The 19,982-nt window shown below is 39.4% G+C and overlaps 1 protein-coding gene across 7 annotated transcripts in view; it reads left to right on the forward strand.

Annotated features, from left to right (window-relative positions):
- Nucleotides 1-19,982, forward strand: part of ntrk3b (neurotrophic tyrosine kinase, receptor, type 3b) — a 147,304-nt gene that overhangs the window by 77,590 nt on the left and 49,732 nt on the right. For 2 of the 7 annotated variants that reach the window (XM_026293841.1, XM_026293838.1), the window contains exons 8-10: nt 798-1,103; nt 5,872-5,927; nt 7,395-7,497. In XM_026293841.1, the coding sequence (XP_026149626.1) occupies nt 798-1,103; nt 5,872-5,927; nt 7,395-7,497 (465 nt within the window). Of the gene's footprint in view, nt 1-797; nt 1,108-2,104; nt 2,129-4,736; nt 4,761-5,862; nt 5,928-7,394; nt 7,498-19,982 lie in introns of all 7 variants that reach the window. The other 5 variants (XM_026293844.1, XM_026293845.1, XM_026293843.1 and 2 more) reach the window with 5 other exon arrangements.

Below are 19,982 nucleotides of genomic sequence, written 5' to 3' on the forward strand. Positions count from 1 at the left end.
AGAGTGGTGAGTGTGAGTGTGCGTGTGTGTGTGTGTGTGTGTGTGTGTGTATTTGAGAGAGAGAGTGGTGAGTGTATATGTGCATGTTGGGGTGGGCCAGGGCAGCTTGTATGTAGAACAGACAGAGAAAGACACTACCAGATAATACCGTCTGCCAAATATTTCCTTTGATGACGTAGCTACTGGAGTGACTCACTGCAAAGTTAAATCAGTGGATGAATTGTTTATGAAATGTATCTGATGTTATTAGAGTGATAGATTGCCTCTTAGCCTGGCGCTGTTGTGGATTCAGAGTTGTGCGGCTGCATGTCAGCAAAGAGAGCTTGTGTGCTTGTTGATGCAGGGGAGATTCCTTTGTCTATTTCAAACTGAGGGGTCCCTCTATTTGTTTGTTTTCCCCACCATCCGCTGTACTGCGGATGTAATATGGTATGTAACACCCAATAAATGGCTCATTGCCACTCCCAGGCAAGAAACCTGCCTCCTAAATGCCATATTTCCCTGAGCAAATCCAAACAGCTTTGTGTTTAGTCTGCTGCTGCGTTTTTGAGGTTATTCAAAGAATTAGGAAAGGTTTTCTTCACCCCAAGGGTTGTGGAACTTTCTTAACACATAAATGTCTCTGTAATACTTACCACAATACTCTAATCATTATAAAACTTGTGTTTGAACAAGGGAAAGAGGACTTTTGGAATTGTGCTTTATCTGTTCTTTCCCAGGTGCTCACAATGCTGTGTCAGTGCACATTAAGTGTTGTAAAAGTTTTTTGTCATGTTTTTTTTCTTCTTTCACGGCAGTTCCTCCAGTCATCCTGAGACTGGCTGAGCCTGAGCAGCGCCACTATACCTGTATTGAGTTCACAGTTCGGGGTTACCCACACCCCAAGTTGCGCTGGTTCCACAAGCAGAAGGAGATCGTCCAAAATGAGTATATCCGAACTGAGATGGACTTCTACCAGGACTATCTGGAGGGCTGTCTGATCTTTCAGAACCCAACGCACATCAACAACGGCAACTACACTCTGGAGGCCAGCAACCCCTTGGGAACAGTCACCAAGACAGTTTATGGTCACTTCCTCATGGACCCGGGCATCATTGATGAAGGTAAATTGATCATTTTTGTTCAGTAGCAATTCATCGCTGTGCTGCTGTGGTTGATGAGGGATATTCCATTGTAGAGCGTGACACAGGAGTGTATTTTCTCATTCCATATAAAAATATTCATGCCCCCTCCCAGTCCTACTGTATGACAGAATTAAATCCCACTCCCAGAAGAATAATTCCTATCCTGTTCATGTTTTGTTTTTTTCTTGCATGTCTTACAAACACTTATGCAGTTTTAATATCTTCACTGTCAACTTGCATAAAAGCTGTTAATGTGATAGATGGATCATTGTGCTTCACTCTGACTTATCTGAATCCAACTTCATGGTTTGCGTTTGTTTTTGTTTTTTTTCTTTTTCTTTTTTTTCCCCATTATGTTTTGGCAGCAGCACCATGTATTAATCCACAGACATGATGTGGTGGTCAGGTGGCTCCCTGCAGCCAACCAGCAACCAGAAGAATCAAGCGAGAATAAAAACACCACAGAATCACTAGCATTATGTTCAAAGTAAAGCAAACAGTTTTTATTCATATTAGAATGACATAATTATATTAAAAAAAACTGACTTATTGTTGTGTTGTGTACTCTGCTGCTCCCATTCATTTTTTCCTGTCCCATCCCAGTCACCTGCTGAATAGTGAAATTCACTCAGGAATCCCATGACCCATTAGATCACTGAAAAAATCTTGGGCTCTCTTCTGGCAGAACCAGTGTCCCCACAGTCATAACAGAGAGTAAATTGGTTTTAAATTTGTTAAAATGTCATTCATACAAGAGATAAAACACATTTTCGCTATATAAACATTGTCTTCATTCTTCTGGATTTAAATAACAATAAAAACACAGGAGAAAAAAAAATGCTGCTTAGTGGCCTCCTGATTCCCGTGTGAGCCTGTGCGACCCACTTTTTAGGAGAGAGCATCATGATGGAAACAGGTCTTTGACTAGTTGAATTTCTTATTTAGCTACCTGTTATATGAATGGCAGGTCTCATTATAAGTGGAAGAACTATTGGGGCCTTTTAGTTTTTATTAAAATCTTGCTTCACAGGGTGCAGGCTGTGGAGCTGATCCCTGCTGGCTCGATACCAGCCAGGGTTCATCCACAGTTCAGTCAGGTAGATTGTTCGCCTGCAGTTCACCCTGAGTTCACAAGAGGAGGAATGAACCCACAAAGGCTGGCAAATTTCTCCCCATGGTCAATATTCCAAGGTTAATACCTTGTGTCAATTATTGACATAGCGTGACTTTCTCTGTCTTCTCTTTTGCAGACATAGTGGAACTAGGTGAGTGTGTCCGCTTTTGAATTGAACTCCTATTTTTTTCTCTCTCTCTTTTTGTTTTGTTTTTTGCTATTTGTTTGTTTGGCATCAATGTGTGCACACAGCATTATTGTTGGAGTACCGCTGGTAACACAGTAACCATGGAGAAATTTGATCACTTTGTGTTGAAGTTCATAAAAAAATAAATAAATCTTGGCTTTGCTGCTCAATTTTCCTAAATCTCCAGGAAGGTTTTGGCAAACTATAGACTATGGCTTAATTAGGGCCAAATCAGGCTGTTTGAAAAGGGTTACAGTATTCATCAGTTGTTTCTGCTTGGATCCCCCCCTCCCCCCATGGAGGACTTCATATGCCTTGGTTAAAAACATGCTCATTGTCAGGTGATTAATAATTAATCTTTATACTCCTACATCCTGGGAATTATTACTCCCCACACTTGTTTTAGTTTTTTACAGCCCCACAATTGTTTTAGTTTTTACAGCAGAGCAGTGATATTTGTCTGCCTTGTTTTATTTTGGAAAATTTGATGCTTTTCATTTAATGGAAGGGATTGCTTTAACGATACCCTGCTATACCATCATATATTTCCATACATTATACTCTGTGTGGGGTTTCCTGTACAAGCACAGTGTACCTCTGGTGGCTGGGAGGCAGTTCTATTTGAGCAACTCAACTTTTTTATTGTTTCCTTTTTGAAAAAAGTATTAAGTTAAAAAAAGCGAGGAGCAACTGCTGTTGATTTGTCCTAATGCCTTTTCTCTACCAGAAGCTAAAGAGCTTAATTACCAAAAGACCTATGTGAAGGAAAGAGACAACTATTGTACTTCAGCTTAGATTTAAAAAAAAAAACAAACATTTTTACTGATTGTGTTCTTCAGCTGTAGCTACTGCTCTACTCATGTTGTCTAAAGGATTATTCAGGAACATCCATAAAGTGGTTTTAAAACTAATTCTAACTGTGTCATTAGTTAAGAACTAATGCTAAACGTTTTTTTATAATGATGAGTCTAAATTTGACATGATGTGGTTGAGACAGTCGCGTATTTAGTTTGACAAATCCTATCAGCCTTGGATCAGCAAGGCTGCAATGAGGAGTTGAACATGCACTGATTCAGAATGTTGAATATGCAAGTGCCTCTTGAGATTGTTGTTGTTACCCTTTTTAGACACAACTACCTTTTTACATATATTGGATCTAGCTGGATTTTAATAACATTTTATAAAGTGAGCCCATACCTTCAAATGTTTTGCCCTCTCTGCTATGATTGGAGAGCACATAATGACATGAATGCAGAGCCAATCAGAGGCATGCCAATGCCACACAACACAGGGTGTCCCTCTTGTTGATCCAACCTTTGAAAATGCCAGCTATTTTAGAATTAATTAACATTACATACCGATGTCTTTCTTTAAAACAAGAAAGAAACAAGGCGGTACAACATCCAACCCAGGTCTCTGGCTGGAACCAAATCAGGGAGACAGCCCAAAATTGGATATTTTAGTATTGTGTTGTGCTTGTCAATATTTGGCTTTCAGGACACCCTGGGATTCAGTCATTCTCTTAATTGGGAAATGGATCAGCAACCCAGCATACATAAAGCTGCTTCTCTAACCTTTAAATAACCAGCCTTGGTGGAAACAAGCTAGTTTCCCACCTCGTTAGCTGGTGATGTGTTAGTCCTCTTGAAGTGGCAAGTGCAGTCATAGTGCTGGAACAGTGCTTTGGCCTGCTCTCACAGTGCGTAGTAAATCTCCTGTATGTGATATCTGGTTTGGCCTTAGGGTGTTCTAGTGGTCTGGTTGATGACTGCTTAAAAAAGTAAGCTGGTTTGATCTTTGACCTTCATCAGTCTTCTTCTATCTCCATATAAGTCCATTCTTTCTATTCAGCCATGGATTGTAGTTTCGCAGCATGGCCACGGATGGAGACAAATGGGCGCTAACTACATGGCAAGCTGCATTAGGAAAGCAGTGACTCCATGCTGCCACACATACACACTCACAGTTTCTGGGAATGAGGCAGGTGAGGTTGAGGTGTTTAGGTGATGAGACTGTGAAACATTATAGGAGCGGTGTGTGTGAGGGAGTTCAGCCATAGAAAGGAGACTGACAAGCTGAATGATACTAATACTGCTGAGGAGAGATGAGGGCAGACGGAGGGGAGGAGAGAGGGATAAAGGCTGGGAAGGAGGGACAGAGAGATGACAGTTAGGGCGAACACAGTCACACACAGAGCAGTGCACTTTGGTGTACTGTGTGTGCCTGAGCCAGTGGCAGCCAGTCTACCATGTGGCCATTAATTTGCCCACAATTACACTCTGATGTCCTGGCTGGAGGCCTCAGACCAGAGTTTCTCCAACACCAGTTCATTTTGGTTTATATCTCTGTCTTTGTAATCTTCTCTTTCCACTCGTCAAACCTCTGCTGTTTGAACAACATGTAACATTTTAACATTGGGATAGACATTAAGACAAATATTGTTGATTGTAGAGTTCTGCTGCTTTATTTGAGTGCAGAAGTTCTGTGTGAAAACTGTCAGATATTTTAGATAAAATTGTCAAATTTAGTTGGTTGGATGCATTTTCAGTTAATTTAATTTGACCTAATTTAACACTTGGTGCTCTAGGTTATATGAGCTTCTTTTCTGTTTTTCTGCTTGCACAATTTGGCTCTAAAGCAATTTGGTTTTACTTATTCAGTGTCTGTGTTTAAGCATGCAGTTGCGCAATTGTAATGAAAATTCCACAATGTCTTTTCTGTTACTTACACTTGAGACTTGAGTCTAGCTAAAACTTTAGATAGTAAATTTCCAGCTTTGATATAGGAACCTTGTGAGAGGTTTCAGGCATGAGTGTGCTTTTAACACTCTGCAGACTTCTTAATTAAAGCCTTTTATCTGCCTCGACACATAAAAATACACTGTACATCAACCCTTTTACGGCACAAAACAGGTGAAAGGCAAAGTTCCTCCTGCTTACGTCAGTCTATACACATACACACATTTATTAAATAGTCTATACACATTTCTTAAATTCTCAGGATAATCTTTTAAATAAAAGGAGAGACACACAAATGAGGAACGCACAAAAGAATATTTTAAGACCTTGCACACAACATTAATAAAACAATTTGGCTTTGCACAGATGCACAAACATGCTCTCAATTATGTAATGCAAAGAGCGCATCGGGTCATCTTATTCTAGCCTGTTAGGCTGTGCATTAACCCATGTAAGTGCTACATTTATTTAGTGTTAATGGGTGCATAAACAGGTTCATACAGTAAAATGAAACCATAGTAGATTGAAAAAACTATTTATTCTAGCATAACCACTGTGTTGTATTCACCATTAAAAAAAAAAAAAGTGTAAAACATTTTCAGTTTATTCTGTATTTACCATAAATGAGTGTGGGAGTAAAACATCAAACCACTGAAGGTTTATTCTTATTCCCTGCCACTGATGCCCTTTTTTGTTTTTGTGTTGCAGTTCCTTCGACGCCGTCAGATGGTGATTCAGGCCGACCAGATGAAGATACTTTTGGGGTGAGTTTTACTCCTTAATGATGGTGATGAAACAGTTGCTAAAGATGTTGCCTCTGGATTCAGCAGAGAGCTGCTGTGGATTTCAGCACAAATGTAAATTGTTTTTTCATTTGTCAACGGACCCTTATAGAGGTTTACACTGTGTGTTGACATGCAACGCTGAACAAAGACTACAACACACCAAACAATGTTACAGTCATTTTTCAAAGCTGTATGTTTAGACACTAATGATGATGATAATGATGCTAACACTCTCCTGTTGTGGACGATGCGATTTTTTAAATGTTATGTAAGATGGGGGATTCTGTTTGGTTTTTGAAACCAGTGCTGGTGAGTTATTTCACTGCGGCTCAGCAGACAAAAAGAGATGCTAGTGCTATTGTGTTTAATGGGCTTTTTTAATGGAAGCACTTTTACATGTCACAGCAAGAAAAAGCCCAGGTGTAATCAATAACAGTAATGTGGCTGCAGTCATTGAGGTGTGACAGTTCTAGTTGCTGGGGTATGTGCATCATTGGCATGGCTTAGTGTGATACTAGAATAGAACTGAGACATTGTTAGTGTTATTAATTACACCAGTATTTTTCATGTTATGACAAATGTAAACATCTGCTGTGAAAAGGGCTTGTAGTTTAGAGTAATACTCATGGTCCAGAGGCAACCACACTGAAAGAATGGATGTGGATGAAACTGAATGTAAATGACAGGTCTTTAAGTCCTGCCCTTTTTAGTTAAAGTTACTATGTCAAGTTTTTCTTTCTTACATTGCAAATATGAAATGTTTACAACAGTTTTACAGCAGATTTACAGTATACTTGCATTCAGTATTCTTAGTTATTTTTGACACTATCCTGAAATGGAATGATTAGTATATATAATGGATGGATGGATGAAAACATCCTCTAAAAGAGATGGTAACTATGGACTTGATGGCTTCTGACATGAAATTGATATGAAAGACTGAGGCTAAAGCGCCATTATTTGCTACTGTAGTAGGAAATGCTATTGAAATTATGCTGTGTTACTACTTTAACCAGCAAATTAATAAGCAAACTGGCATTGTAAACTGGGAAAACACATTTGTCCATGTTGTTATTTATATAAATTATTCATCCATATCCAGATTAGATTAGAAATAACTAGTTTGACAAAACTTTCAGATGCAGCAGTGTCACGTCACACACATAATGTAACTTTAAAGAGGCTTTTGCACTTTTTCCAAGCTGCACTGTGAGTAAATGTGGGTGCAGATGAGGATCATATTTAAATAGCATTCTGTCAACTGGAATATGTCACAGTCAAGACAGGTGTTTAACATTTGTAATCTATGAGAAAGCTGTAGTGACAATCTAGTGGATTATTCTCTGATTTGCAGTATTTAAAATGATCAGAAATCTGGAAAGGATTATGATGTGAACACATTTTTCTGATTACCGCACGCATCTCACAGCATTTTGTTTCTCCCAGGTTTCCATCGCTGTTGGTTTGGCAGGCTTTGCTTGCGTCCTCCTTCTTGTCCTTTTTGTTCTCATCAACAAATACGGCCGGCGCTCCAAATTCGGTATGAAAGGTAAGTCCATACAAATACCCAGCCAAGCAGACAGGCAGGCAGACATCTTTTTTTTTTTTCATTTTTCTGCGAGTTGCATCATTTGTAGAATCCATTCCCCTAGGTAGTCTTATCATTAAAACCTTTGATTTCTAGAAAATGTACATTTGCAGCTACTGTGGGAGTCCTACTTTTGACTGCATGTTTCCTGACCCACTAATGTACTTCAGCCATATTGTAAAGAGGACACATATGGAAAATGCCTCCACCACCCTCCCATCCCAGGTGATTTGAGGCTTTACATTTGCACTCATCCATACACTCCTATGTAGACAGCTAGATTGATACTAAAGGGTGGTGAGCATGCAAACATGGCCTATGCACTGTACATACACCTCATATGTTCCCTGTGTCTTATGTAAAGTGATCACAGAAGGGATTCTGAATTAATTAGTGCACTCAGTGCTGTCGATCATACTGAGGAACTCAATAGGATTAATGTGGCTTTTGTACATGCTGAGCTTTCATTTTGGGTCAGCTCCAGGTTTTGCTTATCTCTCTGGAGTTGGCATTGTAGGAGAAGCAAAAGCTGTCACAATGCTGATCTAGGAACAGAGAAAAAAGGAGAGTATGGATGCAGCTCATGGTCCTTTGGCTCAGGATTAACTGTTTGTATCAGTTGATGGGCTGAGGAGTGACATCTGCTTGTTTCTGTCAGTTTCTGGCATGTGCTCCTTTTATTTTCTATCAGAATATGTTCTAATAACATGCCACCATCATGTTCTACATATCATATCATAAGCATGGCATAGAGTAGTATTAGCCATGTCTTAATTAGCTACTTTACAGGATTAGAGTTCGTTACTTACCTCGGCAAAGAACTCTCTGCTGTAATTATTTCGGGGGTGGCAATTATTGTGTTGGCCTAAAGCTGGCTCTAATCAAGGATGAGTCTTCTAGTTAATGAGGATTTACAGATGTGTTTGTAATGTCATGGCAAGTCATATGGATTTAAAATTTAAGCAATGCTAACAAATTGGTCTGACACAAAGAAAACAAAGTTACAAAACAGAGCATAAAAAGGAAATAATTAGTTAAGAAATAAATAAGTGGGATACAAAAAAAGATGCAAATAAGAAATCACATGACCTTGCCATTATGTGTGCTACTAATGTGCAGTAACATCCTTCCTACAGTACTATTGTCACGTAGGTGAAAACAACAGAGTAGTTTAATTTTTATAATTTTCCATCTACAACAATGAGTTGTATAATCCAGGATATGCAATGTCAGAGAATCAGTATGGTTCTGGGTGGAAAACTCATCCTACCAGGAATCTGTGCTCCAGCCATGGCTTATTTTTAGAGCACACACTGAATCTCTAGAAGTCAACTCTTTGCAAAAGGGTGCTTCAAATGCTCTCCTGTATTACTCCTACTACTACTCTCCTGCTTGGAGAGTAGTGAAAACAGTGAAGAAAGTAATTTATCTCTTTGATGCCAAGGTCCAAAGTTCTTCTGGACACTGTATGGTGTTTTTTAAAAATTACACTGCAGGACCATCTCATTGAGTATTGCCTGTCCAGCAATACTCACCGCTGCAATAAATTAAGATTTGCCTGTTTTGCTCAAGGGCACGTCACCTTTTTTTTTGCTTAGTGACTGAAAATAATTTTTCAAACATTATTCTCTTCTTAAATTTTTCCCAGAGTTTAACTGGTTACAAATAGCTTTATAAATTACTTTTATAGCACAGGAAAAGAAGCATAGGGGCCTATTGAAGGTTGTGCAAATCACCAGGTTGAGTCATTACCAGTTCAGATTTTAGTTGTTTTCCGGTTTTCACATAAATGTCAGTGTTGTGTAGAGGATGTGGAAAAGAAAATTCAGTAGTGCTTCTACTCTGTTCTGCCTTACTGTTGCCATAATGCTTAGCTCTATGTCTTCAGGCACACAAGCCATTTTTGGCAATCACAAGTCAGGTCTCAAGTCTCTTATGCTTGAAATGAATGTTCTGTCATTTGCTACGTGCCATCTAGAATGTTTAGAAAACTGCATTGATATAGCTAAAAAGCATCTACTGCATTATCATCACTCCTTCATCTATTAGTATCAGTATCAATATTGTTTAGTACAATGGCTATTGCAACATGCAATATGAAAAAAAGCACACTTTCCAGCTATAAAATCAGGTAAAATCTCCAACTATTTACCTGATTTAATTCCATATCTGTAATATTTTCTTTGTCTGCCATCTTAGCACTAGTTTACTTTAAATGCATGCCCAGTGTGTGAAATTGATATATCTGCTTGATGAATTATGTCTGTAACCCCATGACGTATTTGTCACAGTCAAGTCACAGTTGGGAATGACATTCAGCTCATCAGACATTTTCTTAAAGTTAATGATCTAAAAAAAAAACACAAAAAAAGTAAAATAAGGTTTGTTTACAAGCCCCAAATCTGCAGTCCAAATCAAGTCCCAAGTCTTCTAAGGACAAATCTGAAGTCAAGTATCAAGTCACTGTGCATGTGGCTTAAATGCCCCCATCTCTGTCATGTCATGAGCAGTGTTGGTGCTGCCATAGTTTCACTTCTCATTTTCTATCAGGTAGTAGTTTGTACCACTGCTCTGCGGATACATAATCCAGTTCAGTTTAAATAGCTATGCTGCTGTCACTGTGATTGAAGGTATAGAAGACTTAGAGATGTAATGTCAGTGTGGACTCTTTCAGGACCTCATGCTGTTTGGTACAAGGGCTCGATTTGTTCAGTATGTGTGAGAGAAAGAGTGTGTGTGTGTGTGTGTGTGTGTGTGTGTGTGTGTGTGTGTTTTCTCCTCTTACTCTTGTTGTGGAGAATCAGCTGGAAGGCCTGAAGAAGTCATTACCTTTGGATGGAGCAATAATGGATTTTTGCTCCACTAAATCACTGTGGGTCTTTTGGTTGTTAGAGTTTGATCACTGATCGTTTCTGGGCATCCAATAAAGATTCAGTTTTTATTTTTTCTTTTATGTGACTGGAGTGTGTGTTTGTGTGTGTGTTGTGTGTGTGAACTGCATTCAGTTGATCTGGTAGAATTTCAAGGCCCTCTGTCGGGTCTGTCCATAGACTGCCTTGCATTTACAACTCTGACTGATGCGCTGCTGCTCAGTTTATGTGGTCGTAAGTGGAGTTATTTGAAAGATACTTTGCTTATCTGTGTGCATGTGTGTATGGGTGTGCTTATATGGACGCATTTGAGTTCAATACTAAGCAAGGACATTTTGTGGATCCTCACTTGTCCACAACACTTCTATGGTTTGTTTTAGAGTTAAAGGTTTAATGTCTAATATTCAGAGAGATCTATTAGCAGATGTGCAATATAGTATTCTTTAAACATGTTGCCACTAATGTGTAATCACAGGAAAATACCAACTGTTGCATCTTCTTAATATTCAAATGTGTCTTTTAAATCTACATAGGGAGAGGGTCCCCTTTCATGGAGGCAGCCATGTTGAGGCGCCAGGTTTCTACAGTAGCCCAGAATGGACAAACCAAACACAGTGAATTGTCCACTAGATGCCACTAAATCTTTCATTTTACACATTCCACCTTTAAGATCTGCTTTAGCGTTAAGGTTAGAATTACGTTAGCATTAGGGTAAGGGGCTAGAGAATACATTATGTCAATGACCTCAAAATGATAGATGTACCAACTTGTGTGCATGGATTCTGTGTGCATTTGTGTGCATGTGTGTGTGTGTGAAGCTGTTGATAACCTGTTGCACTGATCAATATGTTGTCAACTTACTTCACAGTTAAAATATCTTGCAGCATAAGCAGTGGGCTCATCTTTCACATTGTGATTCACACCAGTGGGTTTTGAAGTGTCTTTCACACAGATTTTTGTCAGCAGGGAATCAATAAAGCTTCTTTAGGCTCAGCATGTCAGTAATAAGTATTGTGCTCCCCTGTCATTTTTTCTTATGGTCTGATAGAAAATTACCTCACCTCTTTCGCTGTAAATGCAGCCAATATACAACAAAATGTATATCATTTTGTCACTTTTCCCATCTTTTCAATAAAACCTCCTCCTCTCTAAAATAGAGATCCAGGCCATACTCGTTCAGATATTCTGTCAAAAAAAAAAGAAACATTATAAACTGAATCATGAATCAGATGATTTTTTTTCCAAAATGGGTGCATACTCTTTGAGAAAAGCTAGTAAGAAGCAGTCACTAACTCACCTAAAAATGAATTAAATAAAGATGTAATTAATACAATAAAAGTGTTATTAAAAAACAAAAAGGAAATTAAGTGAACTTGACATGTTCTCTAATTCTCATTTGGGATTCTTCCTCATAAATATTTTTGTCATTACAATACAGTAACTTACCCATATCTGAATTTTAAAAATTCATTCTGAGGGTCCCCATAGAATCAATTTTGAGAATCAGTGCCAAATTGTGCTGCATTCTGGGTATTTCTGTGGCTCATCCACAATAGTTATTGGCAGCTGCTTTGCATTTACATAAGGAGCAGATGTTACAGGCACTATTTTTGGCTACATTTCACTACACAATTTTGACTGAATATAAAGTGAACAAACAAAGGCTGAGGTAACATGTCAGGAGGAGAAATGATTGAAAGAATAGCACTGAGTGGCATTCATTTTGGGAAGGCAAGACACTGATGTTTATTAAAGCACGACAACACACGACTGTGGAGGGCTGAATGTATCTGAAACAAATCTGGTTCTATATGAGACTGGAAATGCAGAGAGAAGCAAATGACAGACCTAGGCACTAGGGGGTCTGGGACAGATGAAGCAAAGTTAGAGGGATCAGGTTGGAAGTCAAGTTGAATGTGTACAGTTCACATTTAATCACATTTAGCCATTTAACCGTTTTTTAACACTGCTACTCAGGAAGCACAGACCTGTTCTCAGTGATCAGTACAGCATTTTGGGTGAACTGAACCTTTAAAGACTTGTACTCATTCTTAGGACAGTGGCCTGATCACTCTCATTAGGATTTGACTTAATCGCTATAGACAGTGCTCAGGTTTTCAGACACACAGACAGACATGTAGGTAAATTGCAGAAATGCCCACCAACACAGTGACACACACACCTACACTGACACACAAACAAACTATGCCCTGCGGCAGCCTGCTGGCCTCTGTGATCCAGGCGTGTGTGTCAGAGCGGCTTACCCTTCTCTCTGCTACATTACCTGAACCAGGCCTGGGGATGATCAGCCTACGCACACATACTCACACACACACACACACACACACACACACACACACACACACACACTGCAGCATTTACTGCATCACTGCCTCGCTTGGCCTCCAGTGGCCAGGGTGAATTGTGCCGCCAAGCAGTGAGACATGTCTGTCTGCAGACAGACACTCTTGCTATGTGACTGTACAAATGTCAGACAAATTTACAGCAAAAACTTCTTTCAATTAAAGGAAATTTACATGCCTTCCTAAATTTGGACTTGCTGTTAGGTCTTGTACCTGAACTGTAACTATAAATTCACACTAAATCACAGACGGCAAAACGACACATTAACACTCCTACTAACTGTGTGCAGATGGACACTTAAATAGAAGAAACTAAATATTTGGCTTTTCTCGTTGGGGACAGATGTTTTATGCACATTTCACAAGTCTCTGTTGAACTATGGTGCATGTAACTGATTCGCATTTCATGCTGCTACATAATTGTTTTTTGTGTTGCTGTTCAAAACATAATTTTTTTTTTTTTTTTCTTTCCACAAAAGCCTTTGTCTCAGTCAAACATAGGACAATTTATAAATATTTAGAACAGAGGTAATTTTCTAAATATTTTCCATCTGCATCCAGCTTTTCCCATTTAAAACATCCAACCACATTCAATATATCTGCATCATCAGCAGAGTCACAGCGCTACAGCTCACAAACCTCTTGTCTTTCCTGCACAAATGGTGTTTACCCTTTGCTCAGTTGCCACAGCACCAGCCATCTTAATTGGCTGTAATTCATTCCTCTGAACACAAGCGGCAGATGGAGACTGCCAAGAAAACAGCAACAGGCACACTGGGAAGTCCTTCTTTCTCTTTTTTTTGTTGTGCTTCTTGTTATATCTCTTCCCAGAAAAGAGAGTAGTTTTTAGGAAGTAAAGTTCATCTTCCATCATCTCTGTTGTCACATTGTGTTGTTTTTCAGGCTGTCTCTGCCACTGATGCCACAGACTGCCAGTGCTTTTAGTGAACCCTAAAAGGATTAAGATGCTGCCTGTACCCTCTCAGCCACAGCATGATCTCACATGTCTTTCCTTAGTTCTTTTTGCACTTTATATGGAAAATGAAAATACAAAAATGGGCTGTTTACTTATTTATCTCACGTAAAATTTGCATGAGAGTCTTCCCTGGGAGTTTGGCTGTGGTGCTATGTGTCTCTGGATGGATATGCAGTGCAGGATGACTGGGGCTTGATTCTGCAGACATGTGGTCCTATACAAATGGGATTGCTATTTTTTGTTTTATTTTATTTTTGACTTTGGTTTGTCAGCACTAGACTACTAATAGCTAAGTGCCTTCTGTCCTTTTGATGCCTTTCTGCAGACCCAGGCTTACAGAATGGTCTCACTGAATGCACTTTGACTGGGTGTTTGGAAGATTCTTCCCTTTTAAGTCTGTTCTATCAGTAGTTCAGAAAGTTGTACTTAGGCCTTTTTTTCTTGAGGTTTAACTATAGTTTAATATAGCAACTACAAATGTCAGGATGCGGTGAAAAGCAGATGTTGGAGTAGAAGAAGAGGCCCCACTTTTCTGTCATAGGCTTTCTGAGCTGCTGCAGCAATTTGGCTCCATCCCAAGGGGAAATGTTCAGAAAGTACCACATTTGCTCCATTTTTCGGCCAAGGAATGTTACAGCAAGAACTAGCCGTGTGAGAGACAAGCATTTTGTTTTATAATGAATACAAATGCAGATGCATTGTAAACCGTTTACGAGACAGGGCTGATTTCAGTGCAGCTGAACAATAGGTCCATGAAAATGCATCAGGGTCAAGTTCTACATTTCCATGTTTCAATTAGTATTGATCTGAAAAACTCTGCAACTGCTTCTCTGTAGTTATTTTTATTGTGTGCTTTATCTCAAATTGAGAAAAATTGTGGTGTGAAACTGAACAGTACATCAGAGCTTTTGTCCCAGTGCCAGTCCAATCAAGTATATTGGTACTGCAGTGAGTAGAATGTTTAATTATTATTTTATTTTTTTTTCCAGTTTAATTTAAAGCCTTTTTTTTAGCTCATGGTTGTGCCACATTTCCTAATATTCATTCTGCACAGTACACCCACAGTGATTTTGTCAGCCATTTACTATTGGCCATTTCTCTTTTTGAGGGCCTGGATTTGGTTTAAATTCACATTGACAATGGGCATTTTTTTCTTTGTGAGAGGCAAGAGAATCCCTGTAAGTAATCATAAACACATTTATATCTGCCTTGAACTTTCATTCAACCTCCCAACCATACAGTAAATTCCCTGTCCCGGAGGACTTCGCTAATGATTATTGCACTCATATTTTCTGCAATTTACATGAGGCCTTGAAATAGACTCATGCTGTATACTGCTGATGAGTTTCTTCCAAGTTAATGAACATTAGGGGACTGAGTCTCTCCAGACAAGCACAGCACAGCGAAGTCAGCTTGGACACTGCTCCTCACATCTCGTAATAAAGGACTGACTGTTCCCTGTTGGCTGCACAGTGTTGGCAAGGGGTGTTTCTAAGTGTCATCCTTGTTTTAGCCATTAAATAAGTAATGGTAAAGGCTGGTTGTGGCAAAAAATATATATATATGTATATGAATGTGCTGCTAAAACTGTAGAAACTCAGAAGCTTTTCTTCCTGAACTGCTGCAGGCTATAACAACAACTCAACTACTAACCAACTGACCAGAGAAATAGTAACTTGCACTGTAAAACAAGCCCTAGAAACAGGCTGAATGAAGACGTGTAGCTCAGTCCTAAACCACCAGCCTGTGCAGCTCAAGAATTCAGCCCCCACCCCCCGAAACCTTTGGTTTGACTCCACTTTGGATTTTCTACTTGTGGAGGGTGATGCGCTGCTTATTATACCACACCAGAGAGCATCCGAGGTGAGAAGGCGATTTTCAAGGTCTGAGATGATATTCCTGCCAGTTCTTTTTACTTCTTCTACTTCTACTTCTTCTTCTTCTTCTTCATTTTCTTCTTCTTTTTGCAATATTGGAAGGAGAAGTGTGCTTTGAAGGATTTTAGTCTCCACTCTAATCACTAGTTAATTCTTTGTGAATTTTAGCCACCAGCCCAGCAAACAGCTCATATTATGTAACAGCCAAATGTAGGGTGCTGAATGCTCACTCCTACGCTGGATAGAGCTGTGATTCTTTCACCCTGGCAGCTTTAAAATACAACACATCACAGTGATTTCTTTGCTAAGTCAATAGTGATGTGACAGCATTTTTTATAATGACAGCATTCCTTATCCAAATATAATCATGATATATTGTAAACAATGCACAGTAGGTTTAAAAGTGATGGACTTCTATGATACATATTTAATAATATCAGGATTTTGCTATATATTGCGCTGTCATTGCACAGTGTTATAATTATAGCATGTATATGATAGTTACATAATATTAGGTTATTTTTTTCTGCCTTTTTCTGTGACTTTTGCTTTTTTATCTTGTGAAGAAAAAACTGCTTCTATAAACACTTGAAAAAACAAAAACATTGGGGACAGATGTTCTAATACATTTTTAGCCATAAACTGCAGTTATATATGAAGCACCCACAGCACCAACATCTAGCTACAGTAATTCCCTGCCTAAATCTTGTCCAGCAGGCCAGTAAGCCTAAATTCGTGGTCTGGCTGCTTTCCTTTTCGTAAATATGGAACTATCTTTTCATCAGCCGCACTTACCATCTCTCCATATTCCCATTGGCCCATGTTCCCATCAGCCTCTCCTCAGTTTGCATTAACACACCTCTGGGACCAGCAGACCACATCCTCTGTTATAGATAGAGAACAAGCCTCCATCTTTCATAAGGGTGGTTAAATTTTTAGCTCTAGAGAGTAATTGTTGTGTAATCACAACTAGGGGATTAATTATTCATAGAAGTATGCATGCATACACACACACACACACACACACACACATACAAACACACTCAAAGCGAATCTCTTCAAATCTGTTTTTGCATCTCACGGTCTTTTTGCTCTCTTTTTCTATTTGCACCTCTCTCTTAACCACTCTCTCCATGTCATCTCACTTCCTCTTCCTCTTTCTCCCTCTCTTTTTCCACACTAATGGAGTTAGTGAGCACCAAGGATAAAACAATTAAAACTAAATTCATTTGAATGAATTAAAGAGCAGGGAGCTGCAGTAGCTGGCACTTCTGAGGCAAGACAAATTATCCTGCATGGCTGGTTTAGAAGCATTTTACAGTGGCCTTGTCCCACCTAATTAACCTGTGAATTAACCCATGAAAAAGCCATTGTTAGTACACAATAATGCAAAATGGATGAGAGATAAATATGGGAGAACGAAATGGTTACTGCTCTGTCTTAAGTTTTCTTGGGCCCTTTTGAAGGACTTGGTTAAGTTACTTGTAATCCTTCAAAGACAGTTATCTCCATGTATTTTCCAATATTATCCAGTAAGCAGTAACAGGAGATGCATGAGATTTGCAGGCTGACTTACGGAAGACTTCAGAGGCTGTTAAAGAAATGCCAAGGCCATCTGTGCTGCTCTAGAAGGGTGTGAAATGAAGATGGAGAGTGTGTCACACTGCGATGAGAGGTCATTACTGGCTCCTCAAAGGCAGCACATTATGTCAATTTTACAGGTCACAGTCTTATGGGTCACTACAATTTTTTATCCTCTTCGTATCTGCAACACCTTAACACTTGGTAATGAGTCTAGAAGTGTCTAGAGTTCAAATGTGCCTAGAAGAGCTGTGATGCTCAGGAACAGCAGCTAAACGGGTGTCGCTGGAGATGATTAGATGCAGCCAGATGGCGTCAGGATGTTACTTCTTGTGTTTGGAGGCACTGCAACAATCACTCTCTACCTCCTGGCAGATTGTCACTTTATGTGTTTATATGTGGCGTAATGACTGAATACACACTGCAGGTTGTACATCTTGCTAGCGTAACAGTGCCATTTTCATTTGACTGGACTGTAATCCAGAGTGTTGACAATGCTTAGTGGTTCTACTGTGTGTCACCCTGCTGAAGTGTTTGATACCATGCTCAGCCCCGATTCTGTCCTGTTGCTCCACCTGACCTCTGACCTCTTTGTTGAGCTCTACTGACAAAAGGTACATTAATCTCTGTGCAGTGTTTGTTGGTGATGCACTAATGTGTACACCTATTGTTGCCAAAATTTGTCAGAAGCCTCTAGTCAATCCAGTTTGCACTTGAAAAAACATTCACAGAGTATTTTTAGTCTTTCTATGCCTTTTTACATAAAAACCTGAAAATCCAATAGGTGCTGTGATATTTGTAATGTTACAGTAGATTGTAGGTAACATATTGCATTGCACTGGCTTGCTTTGTTTATTTAAAGCAGCTTTATTTCTGTGTCTGGGCTTCATAGCAGCTAACTGGCAGGGAGATAAACTCTATGTAGCCCAGGGGAGCGTTATGATGATGAGCTAAATAAACAGGCTAACAGTGCTACAGCACTACAACACAGCATGTTCTTTACGCACGAAGAGGAAAGAGTGAGATGAAGATGTGAGTTAGGATGGTAGAGGAGGGATGATAGAGGAGAAAGCATGGAAAAAGAGAGAAAATGAAGAGGAGGTGGTGGTAAGGGACTGCTGGCAGGCTGGCTCAGCTGTGTTATAGCTAATAGGTGAACTGGCTCCTCTGCTGACTCTCCTCTGTGAATGTTGGGATGAACCCCTCGCTGTAGTAGCTCATATCCAGAGGAAACTGAGGGTCTGTAAAACATGTTCCTGACAGATGTCAAGTCAGATTATAACAACTAATAATATATGATCTATCATTACCATCAACTCATGTTGCTCAAGTTTTCTCCAATAGATCTGACATTATTCACCAGACATTTTCAGCAATCAGCCCCTCATTAGAGACTTCCTTCTATAAAGCCATGGGACCAATCTGCCTCCATAGATACCAAACAACTGAATATTTAATGTTTAATTCTGAAATGAAAGGATGTTTGAGATAGATTACATATTTTTCTAAGGAAAAAAAACAATGTAATATCAACTCCTACGCTACATATTAATAATAATTACTTTTTTGTAAAGTTAATTATGTCTACTTGTAAAGAAAGATGCAGAAACATGTAAACATGCAAAAAAAGATGCATTGGCCACAGTGTCATCACAACACTATGGTGTGGATTACACAGGAGGCAATAAATTACATGCATGATGTGCAAAGCTGCACTTTTATTCACAACATGTTTACACAGTGTTACGTACTGTATGTATAGGTCTAGTTTATGTGTTGTGATGCACATAAGTGTTAGTGTGGGTAATACAACCTCAAGGGGAAATGAGCTATGATTTAAGAGTGTCTTCGTGGCAACCACAGCAATATGCACTTTCTGGGTCTTGTGAGAGATACCATCCTTTAGATGTATATATCACAACCTTCACACACATATTGAATGTGGCTAGGCATTGCACTGTATGTGTGTACACAAAGAAATAGAGAAAGAGACACAGGATAGAGCTTGTATGTGTGTGTGTGTCTTTGTGTATGTCCAGTACCTTTGCTATGTCAACCGTTGAAACCTATTTCCACTGAAAGAGGTGCAGCAATATGTTTTGGGCTAATGCTGCAGCTGAGATAAGATCCACACTGCAGCCGCCAATCTGATCCTGCCACTGTGCCAGAGGGCAAAATCCAATTTCCTCCTCCTGCGAAAAAAGAAATGCAAAACAAGAAAAGCAAAGCATTTTTTTTTAATCAGTGATTAATGCTCTGCAGGAGATAACTATTTATCTTTTGCATATTCCAGTAGGACAAATTGTAGAAGCTAATATATTATTTGCACTCTCAGTACTCTTGACTAGGTTTTTGGCAAAATAATTGTATAAGGCCTGGCACATCTTTAACCTGAGCTTTTGTGTCTTCCTGGCCTTCCTCCACCCAGCCATGTTTGCCTTCTCACAACATGACATTTGGAGCGCAAATTGCCTGGCCTTTCAGAAGCTGGACTGTCTAGCTCATACTGACAAGACAGACAAAACAGTCTCTCAGATAACTGCTCCCTCCTCAATTATTAGACTTCTTTGAACTGAATGTTCCTTGCACTGTGCATGTCTGTCATCTGCTGGAGATAAACAGCACAGCCCACAGTGCAGCTACAACTCTGCTGTTGATTTGCTACTGGAGTTTGTCACTGTGTCACTCTGGGTGGGGCGAAGCACTTGCCCACTGGTCAGCATGAAACTATCAAACCAAAACATCAAGACAAACTGTATTCACCGACAGGGCTGACCGT

Source organism: Mastacembelus armatus, chromosome 3 (assembly GCF_900324485.2).
Source record: "Mastacembelus armatus chromosome 3, fMasArm1.2, whole genome shotgun sequence".
Taxonomy (NCBI): domain Eukaryota; kingdom Metazoa; phylum Chordata; class Actinopteri; order Synbranchiformes; family Mastacembelidae; genus Mastacembelus; species Mastacembelus armatus.